Source organism: Chrysemys picta, chromosome 20, assembly GCF_011386835.1.
Source record: "Chrysemys picta bellii isolate R12L10 chromosome 20, ASM1138683v2, whole genome shotgun sequence".
Classification (NCBI taxonomy): domain Eukaryota; kingdom Metazoa; phylum Chordata; order Testudines; family Emydidae; genus Chrysemys; species Chrysemys picta.
This window is the reverse complement of record NC_088810.1, coordinates 18261596-18278991: the sequence shown is the minus strand read 5'-3', so window position 1 is coordinate 18278991 and position 17396 is coordinate 18261596. Positions and strand designations below refer to the sequence as shown.

At 59.9% G+C, this 17396-nt stretch overlaps 1 protein-coding gene across 1 annotated transcript in view; it reads left to right on the top strand.

Annotated features, from left to right (window-relative positions):
* ADAMTSL4 (ADAMTS like 4) overlaps window positions 1-17396 on the top strand; it is a 72489-nt gene that overhangs the window by 20126 nt on the left and 34967 nt on the right. The window contains 12 exon segments of the mRNA XM_005293802.5: window positions 7910-7979; window positions 12998-13803; window positions 14695-14794; window positions 14796-14895; window positions 14898-14965; window positions 14968-15069; window positions 15071-15139; window positions 15141-15407; window positions 15409-15553; window positions 15556-15788; window positions 15790-15858; window positions 15861-16040. Coding sequence (XP_005293859.3) covers window positions 7910-7979; window positions 12998-13803; window positions 14695-14794; window positions 14796-14895; window positions 14898-14965; window positions 14968-15069; window positions 15071-15139; window positions 15141-15407; window positions 15409-15553; window positions 15556-15788; window positions 15790-15858; window positions 15861-16040 — 2209 coding nt within the window.

Below are 17396 nucleotides of genomic sequence, written 5' to 3'. Positions count from 1 at the left end.
AGTGAGTCAAGGAATAATCTATCTGAGCAACTCACAGTCTGCAATGCGTGTATCTCACAATCCCCCGGGAGGCAGGGCGGTGCTATTATCCCCATTGCACAGATGGGGAAACTGCGGCACAGAGCAGCTAAGGGACTCGCCCAGAGGTCACACAGAGAGGCTGTGTCAGAGCAGGGAGTTGAGCCCAGCCGACCCAAATCCCATGCTAGTGTCCTAATCACTGGACCATCCTTCCTCCTGTACTCTCTGCCTCCCAGCCCGTGTCATGGAAGCCATGCAAGCTCAGGTAACATGGTTAAGCAGATCTCAGGTTTCAGGGCAGCGAGTGACCACCTGCTGGGGTCAGGAGGGAATTCCCTCCTTCCTGACCTCCCCACGTTCCACGCCGCACAGTCAGCCAGGTGCAGCGTGGAATGTTTTTTATTTCCTTTGTCTGGAGCATGAGGTCTCGGCCATTGCCGGAGGCAGGGATGCCAGACGTGACGAGCCGACAGTCTGATCTGCCGGGGCAACTCCTCTCTTCTCCCTCGCCCAGCTCCTGCTTACTGGGTGTTACCAGGCGGCCGGGGTCAGAAAAGTGACAACTGATGGCCCCTTCTTATCCAGACATCGGCGTGCGAATGTGTGCACACGTGGGGATGTGTGTGTGTACACACGTGTGTGTGTGTGCACGTGTAGAATCAGAGCTCCTTTAGTGACCCGGATGAGTACTTACCCTGCTAGCCCCCCGGAGCCGTCTCAGCTGGTGTCTGTCTATTCCCATTAGCCCAGCCCAGCTTCAGGACCCGGCGGATTCAGTTCTGGCTCAGCCCCTCGGTTCCGTGCGGGATGACGCGTAAACCACACAGAGCGTGGCGTGGTACTTACGAGCCTGGGGGAAGGTGTGGGGCTGATGGGTGGAAAGCCCGTCCTTTTACTTGTCAGCTGAGCCAGCCAGACCGAGGGTCTGAGACAGGACAAACGTGGGTCCGCCCGCTGTTGAGGTTGTTCCCCCACCCCCAAGGGCAGAAGGATGCTCGCAGCCGGCTGGGTTTGCAAGGCAGGGGTCCCAGCTGTTCACAGGGAATTTTAGAACATTGATTGGACACACAAGCCGGCCGGGTGCTAAATGCCTCTGGGAAGTGAGGCTTGGTCCTGGCCCCGCGGAGCGTAACGTGGGGGCCATAAACAGACCAAAAACCAGGGTGAAGGGAAGAAGGTAAAGATCAGGGGACGATTGATAGGCTCATACGGCCACTTAGGAAGTGCCTGATCCAAAGCCTATTGAAATCATGGCAGATCAGTCGGTCCCTGGGGCTCTGGACTGGCTCTAGGGCATGGACATACGGTGGTGGCTCGCCTTTAAATCTCACTTCTCATAAGGTTTGCAGGGGGAGTGAGTTTTATGAGGGAATTGGAAGTGAGGCCAAGGCGGTGGCTTGGCAAACAGTTTTGGGGATAGTGTCCTATTATGTAGGGGCAGCCTAAAAGACTGGGTACGTGCCCCCGTCTCTCCCTCTGGGGGCGGGTGCAGCTAAAGGATAAAAGCCCGCTACTGTTGCTAGCTAGTGGAGTTGCTGCTATAGCGTAAGACTGTGCTGCACCTCCTAGGTTTGATTTTGCTGCTGACCTGTGGTGGCATCAGTTCTAGAACGGGATGGGGACGTGAAAGGAGACCGGCCCGCACCAATATATTCGCATTGTTGCCGTGGCAAGGACACAAAATGCACTGAAAAGGGACCATCAGCGACCAGCGCGGGGGTGAAGCGAATTCAGCTCACTTCTGCATCAGGGATGTGGGAGCTTCCCGGCCCCGAGCCCCCGGTGCCCAGCACAACGCACGTCCCTGCGAGATGAAATGGGCAGCCATGCCTCCGGCATTGCTCGGAGCAGAGGGGCCCATGGAGGGGCCGCGGATTAAGCTAGAGCCAAGAGACTGCGCCCACGGGGAGCTACGACGCCCAGCATCCCACGCTCCGTGTCAGGTCGAGATTGAGCACCGCACTGCACGCGGGGACCTGTTCGCTGGCGAGCTCCATGCTCAGTGCCTGCTCCTGTAAGGCCTGATGCTGCCCCAAGCTAGGCTGGTCGGCTCCACAATGTCTCCTGGTGCTCAGATGGCAACCCAGATAGTGTCCGCTGGCCTCCTAGCTTGGGATGTGGCCTTCCTTGCCCACATTCCTTCTCCGCTAGCTCCCGTCACGTTACTGGGAAATGTCGTGAAACTTCCCCTGACAGCCTGGAGCGCCCAGCTCTCGCCAGGATGGCTAGCAGAACTGGGGCCAGATCCTCAGTAGATCTCTGCTCACTCTGAATCTGCCCGGGTGTAAATGACAGCTCAGGCTGCCGGGCAGCGGAGAATGAGACCCAGGGAGTTTCTGCAAACCGACGTCCATCTCTGACTCTGTTCACACTTAAACTGGGGTAAATCCAGAGTGACACCATTGTCAGTCGATCAGATTCTCAGCGGATGTATATTGGCTGCAGCTTCATAGACATCCGTGGAGCTGCACCAGTTTACACCAGCTATGGATCTGGCCCAATGTGGATTTAAACTAGTGTAATAGAGAAGAGAATCAGGACTCCTCTTTTTCCCCTCAGCACCCAGGCGGCGGAACAGAAGCCTGCAGGCTTCTGCGTCCAGCGTGCATTTAATTAGACAGCTGCAGAACACAAGTTGCAACCGTGTTTCCTCTTTCTCAGAGACCAGATTCTTCTAGCTAATTGGATGAGTTCTGCTTAGACCCTGTGCTACCGTCCTGAGCTGTTTAACCCAGGAGCAGCTGGATTGCAGGGTCGTGTGAGCTGCAGCAGAAGGGCTGGTGCCTGAGCGCGGAGTGGAGGTACACGGGAAATGTTCTGGCGTTGACTTTCTAGTAGGAGTCCTGCTACGGAACCAGGAGTCGGTGCGTCATGAAGGGAGGCATGTCGCGATCCGACATCATCAGCCATTTGGGACACGTGAACCGTTTGCAGTTCGGGCTCTGAGAGGCAGAGATCTCGGCTCCACATTGAGGCTCGAGGGTGGGCCCAGGGTGCTTCTCAGGCTGGGAGCAGATGAGACGCTGAAGAAGGTGCCCTCTCCAGGGGAGATCAGGGCCAAGGGCCGTGGCTACTTAATTCCAACCCTGCCGAGGCGGTGGAGCGGCTCCTCGGAGCTCTCTCGAACAAGCCGACCTTTCAGACCACGGCTCGACACGCCTGCAGCTTCCCGTCCACGCCGGGGGAAACAATAATAAACACAGAGCACGAGAGAGTTCATCTGTGTCGACAGCGCTTGGAAAGACCAGCAACCTTCAGCCCTCTTGGCTCGCACCCGGCTTCCGGCTGGGATCTGGGCTTTGCCACCAATTCACTGCCAGAGACCATTGCACGAAGCTGAATGAGGGGGGGATAAAGGGGACGGTTCGGTTGGGATGAGAGCCCCAGGAAGTCAATCTGAGGCTCTGAATTTAAGACTTTAATCTGAATCAGAATTAGAATCTGAATCTACTCCAAATCCAAACTTTTAATCTGAACATGAATACATTCCCCAAGGGTGGAGGTGCATTCACCAGCCCTGGCAATTTTAAAATTGGATGTTGTTCTAAAATCCATGCTCGAGTTCAAACCGGATTTAATTCAGGGCAATTCTCTGGCTTATGTTGTATGGGAGGGCAGACGAAGGATCACAGTGGTCCCGTCTGGCTTTAGAAGCTAGGATCCGGTAATCAAAACCACACATCTTCATTTGAATCTGAATGAATCGCATTTGAATCCTGCATCTTAATTGGAATACATTTAAAATGAATCGTTACTGGAATCAGAACTTGGTTCTTAGACTTAGGGCTGGTCCACACTAACCCCCCAGTTCGAACTAAGATACGCAACTTCAGCTACCTGAATAATGTAGCTGAAGTCGAAGTATCTTAGTTCGAAATACAAGGTACTTAGCGCGGGTCCACACGCGGCAGGCAGGCTCCCCCGTCGACTCCGCGTACTCCTCTCGCGGAGCAGGAGTACCGGCGTCGACGGCGAGCACTTCCGGGATCGATTTATCGCGTCTAGACAAGACGCGATAAATCGATCCCAGAAGATCAATTGCTTGCCGCCGAACCAGCGGGTAAGTGTAGACGTACCCTTAGTTCGAATACATCTCGTTTGAATTTTACTTTGAATAAATGTAATCTGAATTTTACTCTGGAATTGGATTTTAGGCCCTGATCCTGTAGACATTTACACACGAGCTTCGTTTGATGCACGTGGGCATTCCCACGGAAATGAACGAGACTGTAAAGTTAAGAGTTTGCAGGGCCAGCCCTTCATCTTCATTTGAATTTAATAATTTGAATCAGTGTTTTAATAAATTTGATCTGAATCTTAATCTGAACTGTAATTAGAATCGCAGGATATTTTAAGATGAGTTTTAGAGCTAAAATGTCAAGAGTGCCTAAAGTGATTTAGGAGCCTACTTTACATTGGTATTTAAACTCCTAAATCAGTGAGGTTACATCTACACTGCAAAGAAAAACCTGTGGCACTGAATCTCAGAGCCTGGATCAATTGACTTGAGCAGGGCTAACAATAGCAGTGTAGACACTCCCATTTGGGCTGGAACCCGGGCTCTGAAGCCCAGTGAGAGGGGACGAACTCGGAGACCAGGCCGGAGCGTCTACACTGGTGTTTTTAGCCATGCAGTGTGAGCCCCACGAGCGTGAGTTACTTGACTTGGGCTCGGAGGTTTTCCTTTGCAGTGTAGACGTACCCTTAGGTGCTTTTGAAAACGTTGCCCTGAATCAATTTCATTGGCATCGGAATCACTCCTTGATCAGACTGATTTCAACCCAGCACCCTGACCTCTGGATCCCACATTTGCTGGGCTCGGGCTGCGGATGCTTCCCCGAACAATCGAGCAACGCAACCGCCTCAGCTCCCTGGGCTGCCTTCAGGGCCCCCGCGCTGCCGCCAGCTCTCGCCGGGGGAAAGACGGAGCCTTGAACTCGGCTCGGTGGGCGGATGTGCAACTCCTCCTGGAATGTCTGCGCTGGTTTAGTCCGCCATCAGAGACCTTGGATGGGGGGGTTGGATTCCCTTTGGGCAGAGTTTTTCCGGTCTCCTTTGGACGGTGACTTTTCCCCCAGTGCTGCCTGTGGCCACTGGCCATGTTCCTCCAGTCTGAAAATATCCCGTGCCCTTGGCCTGTTGGCCTGGTGGAGCAGGGCTGGCTTTCCCAGGCTGCTGGCTGAAGAAAGGTTGTGGAAGATGTACCCTCTCCAGCTGGTTAACCCTTGGGGCCTCGGCCGGCTCCCGTGGTCGGGTGTGCAGAGGATTGGGGGTCTCGCCCCGCATTTCCCAGGCAGGGGCAGCTCCGGGCCAGACACCATGGGCAGGGCGCTGGGGCTGTGTCCAGCCCTCCCTTGGCTGCAGCAGGAGTCACACGCCCCCGTCGGCATTCCTCCAGACGCTGGCCGAGAGCTCGGTGAGGGCCCCTGACGGGGTGACGTGGGCTGGCCCAGCCCGGGTTTACTCTCCAGTCACCCGTGCAGCTGGCCGCTCTTGACATCCCCTCGATGTGTTTGCTGCCTCCCCGGTGCCATTTGTGCCACCTGGGTGTGAAACCGCACGATCCTTTGCCCGCCGCCCCTTAAACCCAGCCTGCGTGCTGCGACCGCCCCGCTTGAGTCACCCCGGGCGCTGGATCCCCCCTCTGGTCCTGGCAGGGCTGGTGGGTCCTCTGGCGAGTCCATAAAAGGGTCAGGAATTCCAGACCCCAAATAATAGGCTGGGAGGGGCCCTAGCCCTAGATCTCCCATCGCCGCCCTGGTAGGTGACTGATCGTCGCCTCCCTGACGCTGCTTCTCCCAGGTTTTCGCTGGGGATGGCCTCTCCACGGACCCCGGCCTAGCCCCCGGGGCAGACACCGCTGGGTCGACAGAAGGATTCCTCCATTGACCCAGCTCCAGCCTCTCAAAGAGGTGGGAGAAAACCTCTTCCCTCGCTGGTGGGATAGTCTAGACTACGGTGCTACAGCTGCGGTGCCGGAGCCTTGCCGCTGTGGGGCGGATGTACCACTCATCCTGCTGTCCATGGGGCCGAGACACGGGCTGAGGGTGCTGTCAAGGAGCAGGGGTCTTGGAAGAACGGGCACTGATTTACCGTTCAATTGCCCGTGTTCTCGGCTAGCTTCCCCCCACCCGGTCTTTCGTCTAGTCACCGTGATGATGCCTCGCCTGTATTTTATGTCCAGAGATCTCCAAGTGCTTTGCAAAGGAGGGTGATAACCTTAGTCCCATTTTAAAGAGGGGGGAAACTGAGTCACGGAACAGGGCTGTGACTTGCCCAAGGTCATGTGGCAGTGGAGTTGGGAATAGAAGACGGGTCTTCTGGCGCGCTAGCCCTGAGGGCACGGTGCACTCCCGCTCTCTTGGGAGGAGTGGTTGGCTTTGTAACGTCCAGCCAGCCAGAGACGGGCACTGGGGCAGCTCCCCCCTCACTGCACTGGAGCTGCGGCCCCCTCCCGCAACCCCTGGGCGAAGATGTGCTGTCCAGACTGGCCCTCGCTCTATTATGTTAACGCTGCAGCCGCCCCCGGCTGACTCAGGGTTCACGAGCAGTTCTGCTTCGCGTTTTCGTGCTGAAAGGAGCGAGGGGGCTCTTCCCGGAGAGGCGGGGGGGGGGGGGGGCTTTGAGCAGGGACGAGCGGGTCAGAAAGATGACGAGTTGCTATTTTGCTGTTTGGAGGAGAGAAAAAGAGAGAGAGAGAGAAGATGCGTGGCCAATTTATGTGAACTCATCGTCCGGGAGGAGAGTGGATGACTCAGGAGGCAGCAATGGGGTATAACTAGGTCACTGGTTCAAATGGGAGCCCCAGTTGAGATAGTTCCGGGGTGCATGGGCAAGGGGAGGTCTTTGCTGGTCTTGGTTTGGGCCCCCCTCCAGATTATTCGTAGGTCTGTATGCTCCAGGGTGACTTTGGATGTGGTCATTAGGAAAGCAAACTTTGCCTTCCCCCCGCTTTGAACTATTCAGCAGTGATGCCCCCGGGAATTGGGATTACGGGACCTTTTCATCTCCAGGGTGCCGGTTCGTCTCTAGTACTGGTCAAGGAGCGTGGTGGGATTGGGGTAGGGAGCTGTTTGCTACGCGGATACCGGTTTGAACCCCGCCTCCCCCAGGCGGCTTGGGAATGGGAGGTGGCTCGAGGCTCCGGGTTCAAATCCAGCCCAGGCTGTCAGCGACACAAAATTGTCGCCAAACTGTTACTGAGTTGGAGGTGCTTTTCCGAGTGCCGCTTCGAATGCTGGAGCCCTCGATGGGTTTGTTATCGTAGGGTTGCTCGTGGGCATACCGGTTTGTTGTTTTCCGGTTGCTCCGGGCGTTGGGGCTGCCTATACAGACTTGTTGTTGGAGGGTAGCCGGTGAGTACAGGGGCAGCATGCGCAGGTTTATTATGGTAGGGTTGCTGGGGCGGGATGCTTTGCTTTTATGGTTTCCCAAACTCCAAGGCCAATAGGGACCGTTGTGATCCTCTAGTCTGCTTTGTTATTGTAGGGTTGCGGTTGAGCGCTGGGGCGTTGGCACTGATGGAGGAACAGGGGCTCCTAGCCACAAGGCAAGAAAGCATCGCTGCAATTGGTTTGGGTAAAATCTGTACAACAGATGACCCAGGCCAATAGCAGAGATGCATGGAGGAGGTGGCCAGCCCCGGGGGGAGGAAGGGGGAGCGGGTAGACACCCCTGTGTTACCGTGAAGAGCAGATCTGGGCACCTCTCCTCCTCCTGGATTTGCGTGTGGAACGGCCACTGAACATTAGCAGCTGGGAGGTGCTGGGATAAAGGGGGGCTGCCCAGGAGAGCGAGGGGTTAACGGAGACCGAAGGGAGCAGGGCATTGGAGCAGCAGGGTGGGCACCGCCTCTTGCTAATGGCAGCGTCTCTGGTTTTCTCTCCAGGCTTTGCGTGGCTGGACTGGCCCTGGGTCTGGCCCTGCTGACGGCCCAGCTCTGCCAAGGCAGCAGGAAGGTGAGTCACCAGACCAAGGACCTTACAGCTGGGCAGGGGGGCAGGATGGGGAGGGGGGCGGCTTGGGAAACACAGAGCCCCTGCACGAGTGATCTCGCCAGCCCCAATGTGCATCGCCACCTCCTGGAGTCACAGGCCTCATCACCAGCTAAAGAGCATCAGGGAACCTGGCTGGGGCATCCCGCTTGGGGTCTGCTGCTGGGCTAATGGGAGTAGACCCTGGCCCCCTCCCCCAGAGCCGGGCTGGCCCTGCAGGGCTAACAGGGATAGACCCCGGCCCCCTCCCCCGGAGCTGGGCTGGCCCCGCAGGGTAACGGGGATAGACCCCGGCCCCCTCCCCCAGAGCCGGGCTGGCCCCGCAGGGCTAACGGGGATAGACCCTGGCCCCCTCCCCCGGAGCCGGGCTGGCCCCGCAGGGTAACGGGGATAGACCCCGGCCCCCTCCCCCAGAGCCGGGCTGGCCCCGCAGGGTAATGGGGATAGACCCCGGCCCCCTCCCCCGGAGCCGAGCTGGCCCCACAGGGCTAACGGGGATAGACCCCGGCCCCCTCCCCCAGAGCCGGGCTGGCCCCTCATGGCTAATGGGGATAGACCCCGGCCCCCTTCCCCCGGAGCCGGGCTGGCCCCGCAGGGCTAATGGGGATAGACACCGGCCCCCTCCCCCAGAGCCAGGCTGGCCCCGCAGGGCTAATTGGGATAGGCCCCAGGCCCCTCCCCCGGAGCCGGGCTGGCCCCGCAGGGCTAACGGGGATAGACCCCGGCCCCCTCCCCTGGAGCCGGGCTGGTACGCTAGGCAGGGTTGGTGACCTGGAGACCTTTCTCCTGGAAAGCACTGGGGAGGTGCCCCCTAGGGGGCGCTCTCTCTTCTGTGGGGGTGACGCCAAGCGTGCTGGCTGCACCTGGTCACTCACAATCTCCTGGTGCTTTTTGGGGTGTTGTACTGGCCAGTCCCAACTGGAGGTAGATGGTGTTCTCCCTCCATAAACCTCCCTTGGGGCTGGGTATGTTGTACTCCAGCACTACATTGCCTGGGGTGTTGCTGTGGGCTGTTAAACAGCTGCCATGTTCTGCCCCAGAGGTGGCTAAAGATCAGCCAAAGCAGGAGCAAGTTGGAATGGTGGAGCAGGGATAACCTCCTGGGGCCTGGTTTTCAATGACGCTGAGGCTCCTTTATCCTATTCAGGCAGGAGACATTCCCCTGAGAAAGCCCTCATCCCGGGTCCACCCCTGGCGTAAGATCTGGCACTCGCCCTGCTCCCAGCCCCCGCATAGGGGGTGGATCTGGGACGTTGCTCGAGCACATTGTGCTCTGGCTAGTCTCTGCTTCCCCCGGCCCATATGAGGCTGTGAGAAGCAGACCATGAGTTAGAGCAACCTCAGGGCTGCTCTAAATTACACCGAGGGCCAGGCAAGGCCCTGTGTGCAGGGATCACAAGTGTAGTGGAAAGTCACAGTGTTGCCAGAGCAGCTGGGGGGCGGGAGGGGCCTCCGGGGTCAGGACTCCTGGGTTCTGTTCTCAGCTGTGGGTGGGGAGTGGGGTCTATCTGTTAAAAGAAGGTGGGTGAGGAGTCAGGACTCCTTGGTTCTATTCCCAGCTGGGAGTTGGGGGAGATGGGGTCTAGTGGTCAGAGTAGGAGGGGTGCTGGGAGTCCGGACACCTGGGTTCCATTCCTGATGCTGGAAGGGGAGTATAGTCTAAGGGTCAGAGTCCCTCCCCGCCTCCCCCCGATCCCATCCCTGGAGGAACAAGTAAAGATCAGGCCCTGGGTTAACCAGTAGCAGAGGAAGGTACAGAAACAAGTGGGAGAAAGAGGCTTAAACTTCGCGCCAGTTTCTGCCCTGGGATTTGCGTACGCCGTGGGCACCGAACAGGGGCAGGAGCGCACCAAGTGAGCGAGATGGGCAGGTTCTCCGGGCAAAAGGCCTCTTCCTTTCGCCAGATTCTCCCCCTGGGGGGCTCTGCGGGCAGCCTGCATGTCAGGGCTGCCTGGGGGCTGGGGGAGAGGCCGGGGCAGGGGCGACGTGTGTGAAAACACAGCGTCGCATCACGGGCAAAGTCCATGAGAAGCGGGATGCTGAGGGGGAGGGGAGCTTCCGAACCACCGTCATCGAGGAAATTCCCAAAGAGCCGAGCCAGTGCGGAGTGTCCTCCCCGCGGCCTTGGTATGTTGCAGCAAGCGCTGGCGGGGGCAGGAGCAGCATCTTGTCCGCGTTAGGAGTTTACAGCCCGTGGAAAGCAGCTGCTGTCTGGGCTGAGGGGGAAGCCGGGGTGGGCTGTGGGGTCTCTCTGTTAAAAGAAGGTGGGTGAGGAGTCAGGACTCCTGGGTTCTATTCCCAGTGGTTCTGGTGTGTTTATCCGGGGCAGCGTTGGTAACCCGGCCGTGTGTTGCAAAACGGAGCTTTCCCTGGCTCCGCCGAGCAGTCCCCGGCCCCCCCAGCCCTTCCTGCGCCAGCGTCCTTAGGAACCAGAGGCCCCCGAGCAAAAGCCAAGTCGTGAGCTGACGTTTGCCCTTTGCCCTGCGTGTTGTGCAGTCAGGGAGCGCCACACGCAGCCGTTGTGATCAGCTGGCGTTCTTCGCCCGCTTGGGCACACGGCCGCACAAGGCGCCAGCAGTCGGAGGATCAGGCCCTCGGCTGGGGGAGTTTGGGATTTGGAGCGGCGGGCCCTGCTGCTAGGGGTGTGCGGCCGAGGCTTGGGGACAGTGGAGCCGGGAATCTGGGTGTCACTCAACAGTTGGCTGTCATCCGGCCTGTAAGCACCCCGATGCAGCCATCTCCTTCACACATGGTCCCAGCGTTCGGCTGTCACTGGAGGCGAAAGGCTCCCTATCTTGTTCCCAAGCCCCGAAGTCAGCCAAGGCCTCGCATGCAGAAGCAACCCAGAGAAGAGCTGATTAATAATCCGATAAAACGAGCCCTAGCTCGTCTCACCAGCAGATCTCAAAGCGCTTTGCAAAAGGGGCCGGGATGATTCCCCACTTTTTACAGCTGGGGAAACCAGGGCACGGCCCGGGGCCGTGACTTGCCCCAGGTCACCCCGCGAGCAGTGCTTGGCCTAGAACCTGCGTGCCAGGCCAGTGCTTTGCCTACTAGGCCACAGGATTGCGGTAGCACCGAAAGGCCCCAACTGGGCACTGCAGAGTGTGAGACGGTCCCTGCCCTCTTGCTCACAGCCAAAGGGGAAACTGAGGCACGACAGCCAGCCACAGTCACCCAACAGGTCAGTGACAGAGCTGGGACTGGAGCGCTGGAAGCAGCTGCCCAGTGTCCTTGTGTGAAGGGGCAGCGGGGCTGTATTGGCAGCTACGCTTCCGAGTGCTGGAAAGGCTCCGAGGCAACATGGGACAGAGCCCCAGCGGGCGTAAACCGGCTTCGCTCCAGATCGACGCCAGCAGCAGACTTGGCCCTCAGCTCTCAGCCTGACTGTGTCATTCCTCGAGGTGCCGTTGTTCTTGGAGAGGAAGGAGAGGGGGCCCCAAACCTTTTGAAATCTCTTTCCCTCCGCCCACCTCCACTGCTTCTCCGGCCCGGGAGGGGGCAGATGAAAGTGCCGGGCGCAGGGCGGCTGGGTCCCTGGTGGGGAACTCCCGGCCTGGGTGCTGGTGCTTTCCAGCGTCCCTGGAAATGAAAAGAAAAACGTGGGAAATTTCTGATGCGGACACGGGGGCCTGGAAGGGCTTGTGGGAGGAGGTTGTGTGGCGGGGCTCTAGATTACTGGTTTGAATGCAGCCTGGGGCATTACAGGGGGACAGTCATTACGCCCATCTGGAGCTGTTTGCTGTTGGCCTGCATGGAATGAGTTGCTAGTTCTCAGCCTAGGACCTGTGTTGCCGAGTAGTAGAGTAGGACTCAGGAGACCCGGGTTCTACCCCTGACCTCTCCTTGCTCTGCCTCAGTTTCCCCATCTGTCAAATGGTGGTAAGATCCTGCTCTGCACTGTGCTTTGAGATCTCCTGATGAAAAGCACTCTACCCAGCGCCGGGGGTCACTGATGCTTCCCCTGGAGATGCTGAGGCTTAGAGGAATCGCCTTCCATCCTTTCGATGAAGGAGCTATAAAAAAAAAACATAGCCCCCCAGTGAAGCTAGCGGGCTGCAGCCAGGCTGGCTGGCTGGATCCGAGGCACTAGAGCAGAGGTCCCCAAACTGTGGGGTGTGGGAGGAACGTTTGAGGGGGGCAGCGGCAGTGCTCTGCTTTGCACCGAGTGGGTTTAACAGCCCGCCCCACGGTACCTGTGCCATCGTTAAAATCCAGCCAAGCACTGTCTGTCTCCAAGGCAGTCCTGAACCAGGCCAAATAGTTTGGCAATCGGTGAGCACGTTCGTTTTCTTAATTTCCTTTTTTGGCTAACGATGAGCCCTCCAGGCCAGGGGCCTTTGGGATGTTGTAGCGAGGAGGCGAGAACAGCTGGGCAGCGATAAACTCCCCAGCCTGCTCCCCACAGCTGGGCCCGCCCCGCCTGGCGTGGGATCGTCCCTCTGTCTGAGGCACCAGGCCAGCTGAGGTGGGGGGTACGGGGAAGGGCCCTGCGTTAAGCAGCAGGGACACAAAGGGAAATGCTGCCTGGGCAGGTCTGTGCCCCTCAACCCAGCCCGCTTCCCTTCAGCCCCGTCTTTTGGCTTCTCTTCCCCCTGCTCCGGGCTCTTCCCAGGTACCAACCCTCCTGCTGCCGGATCCAGGAGGCTCTACCTGCCCAGATCTTTCCGTCTGTCCCAGCCCCAGAGACCTGGGCCAAAGCTGCCCCTTGGGCACCCAGTGCCACCCCTGAGCCCTGGCTGCTGGGTCAGGCATTAAGCTATGTCGAGGGGATGAGGCCCCTGGTCAGATGCTCACGGGGTGGAGGTGGGGGGCTGAGCCCACGCCAGTGGAGTGGATGTTCCCTGCTGTTAAGGGCCATGGCCAACTGGAGGATGTGAGACCCCAGCTGGTGCGGCAGCGTCACCTCAGCCTGGAGCTGGGGACAGGCCCCTCCTGAGGGAGCCCCCCAGTGACCAGGCCGTCTCCTTGTGCCCTTGCAGGTCCCTCAGCGGACGTCCCGGCAGGTGCCCGAGGAGGACGGAGCTGGAAACCAAGTGGCGGGTGCCTGGAGCAGCTGGAGCCCGTGGTCATCCTGCTCCCAGCCCTGTGGGGTGGGGGTCTTGGAAAGGGTCCGCACCTGCCTGCCCCCCTATCAGCAAGCCCCCTGGGGGGGCCCTCACAGCCCACACACGTACGCCCAGCCCCTGTACCCACAGGAACGGGCCAATCCTTACCCACCACGGTCATCCTACCCCCTTCACACTGATGGGGAATCGGGGGCGCCTCTCTCCCCACCGGGGCCTGCCTTCTCCCTCCACAGCGACTCTGCCCTCCCCCTCCACAGCGGCTCCAGCCACACCCGGGCAGCCCCCCCTCCCGCCCGCTACGGGCCCCCGAACAGGTACATCCGCCACGAGTCCTTCCCCTCCGAGCAGCTGCCTTTGTCCCCGCTGCGGGATGCCTCCTCCACGCACTCCAGCCGCGGGAGGGACCCAGCCCTCGCCCCCAGAGCCCCAAGGCGGGAAGAGGACCCGTCCGGCAAAGCAGGCGCTTCCAGCCGCGGCCTGGCCCACTCTTCGCGTCGGCTGCGCCACCCGGACGCTCCCGCCACCTCCAGCCCGGAAAGGCCCTTCAGACGCCGCAGCTCGGCCCCGGCGCGGCTGCCTGCCCAGGAGTCACTCCCGCTCTTCAAACCCGAGCGGCGGGGCAGCCACGAGGCGGGCGGCGCAGCCGGCAGCTCCCGACACGCTGCCCTCGGGTCCAAGTGGGCAGTGTCCCCGACGCAGGAGTCCCGCGCCGCCAGGAGGTGAGAGCCAGGGTCCCCTGCGGCACAGCCTCGGCTCGCGACCTGGGCGGGGGAGAGGGAACCGGCTGGCTCGGGCATTGGTTAGGTGCCATTTGTGTCTGTGACTGGTGTGCGGGGATCCCGGTACTGTTCCTACTGCCCTGGTCTCTGCTCTGAAGCTGCACTCCCAGCTGGCAAGCTCGGATCCTAACTTCCATAGGCGCCAAAATACCTTGGATCTGGGCATGGAGACCAAACCACCCGTTTCTGCACGGTGGGGTGCGGGCCCCGTCACTGTCCTTGTCCACTCAGGGCCACCCGTCTGGCAACGGCCCGCAGGGCTAAATCCACTCAGAAACTGAAAGGGGTCAGCTGATCCTCACACGCTGCCTGGCCTCATCACCAGGCTGTTGGGGCACCTCGAATGCACTTTGCCTCCCAGGGCTGTTAGTTCCATTGGGCAGATGGGGAAACTGAGGCACAGGTGGACTAAGGGACTGGCCCAAGGTCACACAGAGGGTTAGAGGCAGAAGTAGGAACTGAATCTAGATCGGCTTAGTCCCAGGCCTTAGCTCTAACCACTGCACCCTCCTTCCTCCCGGGGGCTGCCAAGCCTGCTCTCTCAGCGCATACTAGCTAGGAAGCAGTGTTGGGCGTCACCTGGAATACTCCACGGCACCTGGAATGCCCCCTGGCAACATCAGGGAGAGAGCGCAGATCCTCCCAGTCCAGAAGCCTACCCCCACCCCTGCGTAAACTATGGGAGAATCCCCTTGAGCTGTGTGCAGTACAGGGCTCATGACACAAGGCGTGCCATTCTGAAGCCACCCAGTAGGCGCACTCAGGTCTCTGGCTCCCCCTTTGCTCTGTTTACGCAGGGCCTGTAACAACACGTCCCCCCCTTCGTTGCAGGTCTCGAATTCGAGAGTCGATCAAACCGGGGAAATATGGCTACGGGAAGGTGCCCTTCGCGCTGCCGCTGCACAAGGAAGTGGCGGAGGGGGGCACGCCAACGGTTCAAGAGACACCCAGGGCCCCCGAGCGACCAGCCACCGCCACCCACCAAGACTCCCAAGCGCAAGGCCAAGGAAGCCCCCAGCCGGGAGAAGGAGCCGCGGCCAAAGGCGAGCACCATCCGCACCACAAGCAGAGGAAGGCCATGCCGGCGGAGGACTCCGCGCAGCGCCCCAGCTCCAGGCTGGAGCGCTGGCAGAGAACAGCTCAGAGCTGGCAGGGCATAGGGCGAGGCCCAGAAGTGAGGGAGAGGGGCCCGCTCCACACCGTCAGCCCCCACACGGCCGAGCAGGGCAGCGCTGGGCCACTGAAGGCCGAGGCCACAGCCAAGTCCCACACAGGCCACTTCGGAGGACGAGGCGAGTCCTGGAGAGAATCGGGAGCCAGCAGCAGCATCCCCAGAGCTGCAAGGGGCCCGGCATCGCACCGGGGAGGGCACTCCCCAGCTGGGCCCCTCTCCCACGGAGCAGCCGTCCCTGTTTGTTGCCTGGGCTCCGGCAGCCACCGTAGGGCCCGGCGGGGGAGAGCCAACGGCTGTGGAGGAGACGGGTTCGCAGGAGTCGCGCCTGAGGGCGGGAGCGCAGGCGCCCGCCAAGCGAGGAGGAGGAGACGGGCCCCGGGGACGGCACAAGGGGTATCCAGCAGCCTTCCCGCCCTGGGACACCCACGGGAGAGAGGGACCCGAGCAGCGGCCATGCCCCTCGGCCACGGGGGGAGCTGCGCCTCACGCACGAGGTGCTGAAGAACCACAGCTCCACCGTGAGGCGCAGCTGGCGCCCAAGGGACACGGGGCAGGGGGTGGCCAAAAGGGGGCACCAGAACTCGGCCACCCCCATCCCCACTCCCACCATCGGGCCACAGGAGCACCAAAGCCCGGGCCTGAGGCCACCCACCTGGCCCAGCCAGAGGGAGCAGGCCCTGCTGACCCCCCTGCACGCTCCCATCCCCACCAGTTGGCCCGGCCCCGTGCTCAGAGACAGAACGAGTACCGCCCCGGGCAGCTACGGCACCCGGGCCTCCCAGAGCCGCTTTGTGGAACAGCCCTCGCCTCACAGGCTGGCAGAGAACCGGACATCTGGCTGCTCCACCGCGGCAATCCCGTCCAGTTCCAGGCCAGGGGGCAAAGGCCCAGGCTGGGCCTGCACCCAGGCCCCGAGGTGCCCCAGTGGAATCTCTACCACCCTGGCACAGAGACCTTCCACTGCGAGGGGGAGAGCAAGCAGTTCAAAGCCTGCAGGCAGGAGGTAAGGGCCTCTGCTTTCCCTACAGGAGCGCTGGATGCCTCCCCCTGGTGGGACTAGAACTTAGAGTCCCATGCTTCAAACCCCCAACAGGAGACTCTCCATTCTCCACCAGCAGTATAGGGCGTAAGACACACAGTTGATCAGCTCTGCTTTCCTCCAGGAGAGGGCAGTGCTGGGTACACACCCCCCACCCACTTTATTACAGTATTAGCCCACCCCATCTTACCAGGCGAGAGGGAAGTGACTTGCCCAAGGTCACCCAGCCCATCGGGAAAAGAACCCAGGAGTCCTGACTCCGTCCTCCTCCACTTTAGCCAGCAGGACAAACTATCTTGTGGGGCCTGCGTCCATTTAGCAGTAAAAGATTTGAGTCCATCTAGGGAAGTGGCCGCTGGCGGGGCTGAGAGCGTCTGAGCTGGAAAGGCAGACGACAAGCGATTCGGTTGCTAATGGGGTTTTTCCTGCCAATTTGTCCTTTTTTCTTTGGTTTAATAAACAGTGAAAAAATACACAAATGTCAGGCCCAGCCGGTTCCAGACGAGCCCCGCCGCCGTGCTCCGAGAGTGCAGGGCTTATAAATCACCCGTCCCGCTCGTTTATACAATGCCGGCCAAACCTCCCCCGTTGGCTGGCGGGAACTCGCTCCTGTAAATAGCCATGCAGGGCTGGAGGGGCCCAGAGCATGCTGGAGAGTTACAGGGGCTGTTGGGAAGACAGTTATTTAGGGGCCCCATTGTCTGGTGACTTGAGGTCATGCAGTTAAGGGGAGGGGAGCCAGGACATCTGGGTTTGCTCTGTGAGGGGAGTGCGTTCCAGTGGTTAGAGCAGGGAAGGGGCTGAGCAGGGAGTGTGGTTGGATGGTTAGAGCAAGTGACTGGGAGGCAGGAGTCCTGGGTTCTGTTTCACTGGTTCTCTCTGTGGCCCCGGGCTAGTCGTGTCCCTTCTCTTTGCCTCAGTTTCCCCCCCATATAACGGGACAGCCCTCTCCTGCCTCACCAAGTGCAATTCCAGGAACGTTTTCCAAACACCTGGAGATCTTCACAGGGGAGGTGCCCGAGGAGGGCAAGCTCCCAGTGCGATGGCTCCCCCTTTTCTGGCAAAGAAAGTGCATTCACAGCCCATAGCATCTTTCCCCCCAGCTGGGGCCTCTAGGGCTTTGCTGACTCAAGGGATTGATCCCTTCCATTGAAAGATTGTGGGGTGGGGGGTGGCTAAGCAGTAAGGGGGAAAGGGGATGGGCAGAGAGTGGAAGGAATGGGGTAGGAGAAGAGGAGAGGACGGATGGCTGGGGGAGGAGAAAGAAAGGATGATGAGCATCGCATGAGCAATTCCTGATGAACAGCTGCCATGGCCGCC